Consider the following 6,630-nt stretch of genomic DNA (forward strand, 5'->3'; position numbering starts at 1 on the left):
CGGTAACACAAGATCTTTTATACTCAACAGGGCAGGCAGACAGAGCCTCAGTTTTAAGAGGCAGCCAAAAACCATCAACTCAAAACAGGTCATAATCCATCAACAGGAGAATTGCCAAAGATGAGCCCCATTATTCAACATAAAAGTGTCGACCAAACAGTGGAAAGGAAATTCTGGACTAAATTCATCAACTAGAAAGAAAGAGAGAATATCAAAAATACTGTTTCATGGTTGGACATTTTAGCTTTCTTAAAGAACAGACTGCATAGGGAGAGTGGTTGTGGCAAGACAGACAGCATTTATTTCCTGCGCTGGCTCCACAATTGCTTTCAAGAAATATGCACCAATAAGGACAAAATGCTACTTGATCTCATTCCGAGGTATACAGCAAGCGAAGTACAAGCAGCCTTAAAGCAGAAGATTTGGCAACTAGCGACTGTGATAAAATGAAGTTCAGTACCAAGGATTAAATGGAAGGTAAATAAAATGATAGATCAATGATTACAGCAATGTAAAACAGGATGCAACCCAGTTAATGGTGAACAGTGGAAAGGATTCCATGACTGAATGGTACCTAATTTGAAAGTAAGCCAGGAGACCAAATATTTTACTCAGTCAGGCTCTTCCCAAAATAAGAGTTGGAACCCCAAATGGGTTTGCAAGTTAAAATTTTGAGGTCGCAAGCTCTAAGGCACCAATGGCCACCATGAATCTCCATCCCCTGGCCCATTCTCACATTCCCCCAATCTTCTGTCACCCATCAGTTCTCATTGAGGGGTCACAACAGTTTTCAGGTCTTGAAACGTGGTCAAAGTGGGAAGTAGTTTGGTAATGGTTTAAGAGACCACACCCATTCTTTTCAGCTAAAACTTGCATTTCAAAGGAACTTTACACAACCACAAGAAATCCAAAAATGATTTATAGCCAATTAAGTATTTTTGAACTAGTCACTTATTATGTAGGTTTAAAACCAGCAAACCAATAAACAGATTTTAATTAATTGATCATTTAACTTATTTTGTGCTGTTTGCACATGGAAAATACTAGCAAGAATTCCTCAGCTCAACTTTGAAAATTCTCCTAGGATCTTTTACATAGACCTGATGCAGACCATACATCAACTTCACACCCTATGCAGAAGGCATAAACTCTGACAATGTAGCATTCAGTTGCAAAGCTCCCCAACTAACCACACATCCAGTTTGGCACAAGTTCCGGACAATATCCAGGCTTGGACTGACAAATGGCAAGTAGCATTAATACCACACAAATGCCAATAACCATCAACCATTTCCATATGTTTGATGGCATTACCATTGCTGAATATCCCATTATCAACATCCTGGGGGCTCCCATTGACCAGAAACAGAATTGGACTCGCCATACTTACTTGTGACTATGACAAGTTAGAAACTGAATTCCGCTGCAAGCAAGTCACCACCTGTCTCCCAAAACCTACCCATCGACAAGGCGCAAGTCAGGAGTGTGATGGAATACTCCTCACTTGCCTAGATGAGTGCAACTCCAACAATAGTCAAGAGGGTTGACAGCATCTAGGACAAAGCAGCCCACTTGATTGGCACCAAATCAACAAGCATCCACTCTGTCCACCACTGACACTCAGTAGCAGCTATATGTGCCATCAACAAGATGTACTACAGAAATCTGCAAAGATCCTTAGACAGCACCCTCTAAACTTACAACCACCTCCATCTATAAGAACAAGGGCAGCAGATACATGGGAACAACACCATCTGCAAGTTCCCCTCCAAGCTGCTCACCATCCCGACTCGGAAATATATCACTGTCCTTCTCTGTCACTGGATCAAAATCCCGGAATTCCCTCCCTAAGGACATTGTAGGTCTATGTACAGCACATGGACTGCAGCAGTTCGAGATGGTCAGCCAGCAATGTCCATATCCGACTCTAGGTCTAGGCTATCTTAATATATTTTGAGAGGGTCTGCTTTGGTCCACAACAAATTGGGGACTCGTCAGGATTAAAATTCCAGATTGGATTTAGGATTATTGGACTCAAAGGCAGCGGGTGGTAAGTGTTAAGTGTCTATTCACCTGGTTTAAACAGGGTGTGCCTTGCGCAAGAATGGCTCTTTCGGTTACTAAAAATTTGCTAGGACTGGAAGAAGTCACTTCGGAGTTTTACAGAGTGAGCAGGGCAAGGCATTTGGAATTGAAAGACCAGCTGGAGTTGCAGTTGCCTTTGTCTGTGCGAAGGCAGGGGTGGGCAGTGATTGCACCAATAGCTCAACATTTACAATTGCCAGAATCATTGGATATTGATAAAATTCAATTGCAAATGAACCTGATGGAATTAAAGGGAAAAGAAAGAGAAAAGGAATCAAAATAGTTTGAATTATGATTGAAAGTGGAGAAAACGCGGGGTGGGGGGGGGAGGGGGGTGAGGTGTGCTCTCCACCCCCCTCCAAGTTTTCCTCTGCTTTCAATCATAATTCAAACTACATCTCTTAAACCACAGCATCATCACGCTAGGAGAAAGCAGAAAGAGACAGGAAAAAGTGTAGCAAGGCTTTTACATTTTCAATCTACCTTGCAAGATTGACTCGTGGATTTGACTTCAGAATGCCTCATATGGAGTAAGGTTGTGAACTTGAAATTTTCCTACTTCTTCTGCACTGTCATAAAATCTTTCTTAATTGTCATTAACTGCCAGTAACTGTGCCTAACAAAACTGGAAACATTAAAAATAACTCACAAAGCCATCGAAACCAGACTATAACCCACAACATAGCATCAAATAAAATAATTAGTTAAATATTGGATATATCAAATAAATAGAATACATCCCAAAATGGTAAATTGTACATAAATGTATGACGTACCTGTCATTACTTTATTTCTCATGGGTATGCACCTATTTAGCTCTTTTGAAATTTTCCCATTTTTACCTACTGTTTTATCCACCAAAATCCACTTCCAATGAACCTTCTCTAGTTCAACTTTTAGACCCTTTTCTAGTCTGGGATCTTAATCATTGACTGATTTTATCCCTTTCTAACTTAACATTGAACCTATGATTGCTATTTCCCAAATGCTCCCCTACTCTGAAATTCTCCACTTAGCCTGCCTCATTTCCTGGGACCAGATCCAGCATAGCTCCTTCCTATTTCATTGTAAATCATACTTCTTGCTCTGCATAATCTATTTTGTGCATGTTAGTCTCAAACAACTACAATCTTCTATTGAAATATCCCAAGGCATTTCACAGTTGTATTAAAAAGCAGAATATAGGACCAAGCCACATACATAGAGAGGTTGGACAGGATATTTTCAGACTACATGGAAGGAGGAATTGATGCAGCTCCTTTCAATTTAAGTGTCTCACCCCTCCCCTGCTTTGTTCATGCCTTGTGCATATAAAATAATGCAGAGTTTGGCTCTGTGACACCATGTCCTACCATAGCAGGACTGGAATTTGACCGGTCACATGGAAGTGGGAATCTGCAAAGACATTATTAAGGGTCATTTTGTCAAGACAATTAATGTTTTGCCAGAAGTTCAGCTCCCCAACCTGATGGGGAGGTCTATCAGCTAAAAGCAGCTGACCTCCCAGTGGCAGCCCAGTGCTGAGGTGATGGGAGTGGAGCATCGAAAATATACTGTCAAGCAAAAGATGAGGCTGTGGGGAAGGAGGGCAGCCTCTGCTGCTACTGAAATTTCCTCAGCAGTTTCCCCTCCACCAACAGCAATTTCTTTCGAACATTCTTCAGCCTCTGATCCATAAGGTACAGAACCCCTCCCAATCTTACTCACTGATATACTCTCCACCTTGCTACTCCTCATCTAGCCAGTTAAAACTTCTCAACTGCTGTTTGCTTCACCTCACTTCATTAAAGGATGCCAGAGTTATAATCTAGAGGGACTAATAATCCAGAACCCCAAGCAAATGCTCTGAGGACACAGGTTTGAAACCTACTGTAGCAGATGAAGAAATCTGAATTCAATAAAATCTAAAACAGAAAACTAGCTTAATGACAAGTATGAAATCACAGTCTATAGTTGTAAAAACCCATCTGGTTCACTAAGGTCTGGTCCACCCATGAGTGACTCTAGCCCACTGCAACGTGGCTGACAGTTAACTGCCTTCTGTGCAATTAGGAATGAACAATAAGTGGCCTAGTCAATTATGCCCACATCCCACAAATGAATTTTTAAAAAGTTCGATACAAGTAAAAACTGATGCGATGGGACGGAGCAGTTTATTTAGCCACAGTGAGAGGCAAAGGGGAATGTGTTATTTTGAGTTGTCAAAATTTTCTTGCAGCTACAGATACTTCCTCTCCAGCTTTTAAGTATTACCACATGCAACACTAGTCCACATTGCAATACTGCATTTCAAAAGTATTGCAATGGTCACATCGCACTTTGGAGAAGCCTGAAGTTGTGAAAATGCACTAATAAATGCAAGTCTTATTTTAGGCAGGCTAGAGAGAAGAACAAAAGACTGCACTTAAAAAGAGACAATTCTGTTTTCACTGGTGTAAAAATATGAGCAGAAATGCACAATTATTGCTAGAAGTTTAATTACAGTACTAGAGTTTGTAACGGTATGTATGCACAGATTTCTTTACATTGTGTGTTTTAATTCTGCAGCCCTTTATCTAGCCAGATTTTGCAAGTTTTTTATAGCCTCAACTGCCTTTCCAGCCTCTGGAATTACTAATCAGTCTAAATGGAAAGAAGGAATCAAATATTCCTCATAAACCAGGACTCAATCAGGTCTGACTGCCTCTGACAAATACAGGTAAACAGGTCAGCACAGCACCAGGAACAACTAGGCTTCAACTCGTTGAAATGATTCCTGCACACCCAACAATTAATTACTGAAGCTTGTGCAAACATGATTGTTCATTATCAAGAGGATCAACATAATATAATACTGCTGTTTGTGAAAGCTTCACAAATCGTTCTTCAGCACAGTTCTAGTCACTCTGCTAGGAAGGATATTATTAAATTGGAGAGGGTGCAGAAAAGATTTACAAGAATGTTACTGGGACTGAAGGATTTGAGTTATCAGGAGAGGCTGGACTGGTTGGGACTTCTTCCACTGGAGCATAGGAGATTGAGGAGTGACCTTATAGAGGTTTGTAAAATCATGAGGGGCATAGAGAAAGTGAATAGCAAAGGTCTTTTCCCTAGGGTAGGGGAGTTTGAACTAGAGGGCATAATGTTAACATGAAAGGGGAAAGATTTAAAAAGGACCCAAGGGCCAACTTTTTCACACGGAGTGATTAGTGTGTGGAATAAACTGCCAGAGGAAGTGGTAGATGCAGGCACAGTTACAACATTTCAAAGACATTTGGACAGATACACAAATAGGAAAGGTTTAGAGGGATTTGGACCAAATGCAGGCAAATGGAACTCAAAATCTCCCCTCCCCCGACCACATCTCAAAACCAGCCCAGCTTGTCCCTGCCTCCCTAATCTGTCCTTCCTCCCACCTATCCCCTCCTCCTACCTCAAGCCCCACCCCCATCTCCTACCTACCAGCCTCATTCCACCCCCTCGACCTGTCCGTCCTCCCTGGACTGACCTAACCCCCCCAACTCCACATCTACACTCACCTTTACTGGCTCCACCCCTGCCTCTTTGACCTGTCTGTCTCCTCTCCACCTATCTTCTCCTCTATCTATCTTCTCTCCGCCTCCCCCCCTCTCCCTATTTATTTCAGAATCCCCTTCCCCTCCCCCATTTCTGAAGAAGGGTCTAGACCCAAAACGTCAGCTTTCCTGCTCGGCCTGTGTTCATCTAGCTCTACACCTTGTTATCTCAGATTCTCCAGCATCTGCAGTTCCTACTATCTCTGGGACTAGTTTAGTTTGGAAAATTTGGTTGGTATGGACGAGTTGGACCAGAAGGATCTATTTCCATGTTGTATGACTATGATTAGAACGACAAATCTTTCCAGATGCTCCCAATGGGTGAGGTGATGTCCTTGTGGTATTATTTGTTAATCCAGAGACCGAGGTAATGTCCTGGGAACTTCGGTTCGAATCCTATTACAGCATACGTGGGATTTGATGATCATGAAACTGTTTCTAATTGTTGGGAAAATCCACCTTGTTCACTAATACCCTTTAAAGGAAAGAACTGCTGCATTTACTGGCCTACCTGTGACTCCAGACCCACAGCCATGTGTTTGATTCTTAACTGCCTTCTGAGCAATAAATGCTGGCCTAGCCACTGACACCCACATCTCATTATGAATGCATTAAAAACAAGAATTTTAGAAACCACAACAGGATTTGAGACATCAAGATGGTTAACAGATGCTGTATGAATGAAACTGTTAGCACTTTTATTACAAGAGGAAACTCTTTTGGTCAAGTTAATGTCTGATCATACAGAAACAAGCTATGAAGAGTGCCTCATGCACTTTCAGTCTCTCAACATCAAGTGTGGACGGTACTCTACAAAAGTCCAAGGAGTTTAGTCACAGGTTGGAATCTGGATGTGTTGATCTTCAAGGAAATACATTATAGAACATAGAACATAGAACATAGAACATAGAACATAACAGCGCAGTACAGGCCCTTCGGCCCTCGATGTTGCACCGACCTGTGAAACCAATCTGAAGCCCATCTAACCTAA

The 6,630-nt window shown here is 41.7% G+C and overlaps 1 protein-coding gene across 1 annotated transcript in view; it reads left to right on the top strand.

Moving 5' to 3' along the window:
• The first annotated feature begins 2,104 nt into the window (after positions 1 to 2,104).
• Positions 2,105 to 6,630, top strand: part of inppl1a (inositol polyphosphate phosphatase-like 1a) — a 125,296-nt gene continuing 120,770 nt past the window's right edge. The window contains exon 1 of the mRNA XM_048597856.1: positions 2,105 to 2,167. Within this exon, the coding sequence (XP_048453813.1) occupies positions 2,105 to 2,167 (63 nt within the window). The remainder of the gene's footprint in view (positions 2,168 to 6,630) is intronic.

This window comes from Rhincodon typus, chromosome 6 (assembly GCF_021869965.1).
Source record: "Rhincodon typus isolate 14 chromosome 6, sRhiTyp1.1, whole genome shotgun sequence".
NCBI lineage: Eukaryota > Metazoa > Chordata > Chondrichthyes > Orectolobiformes > Rhincodontidae > Rhincodon > Rhincodon typus.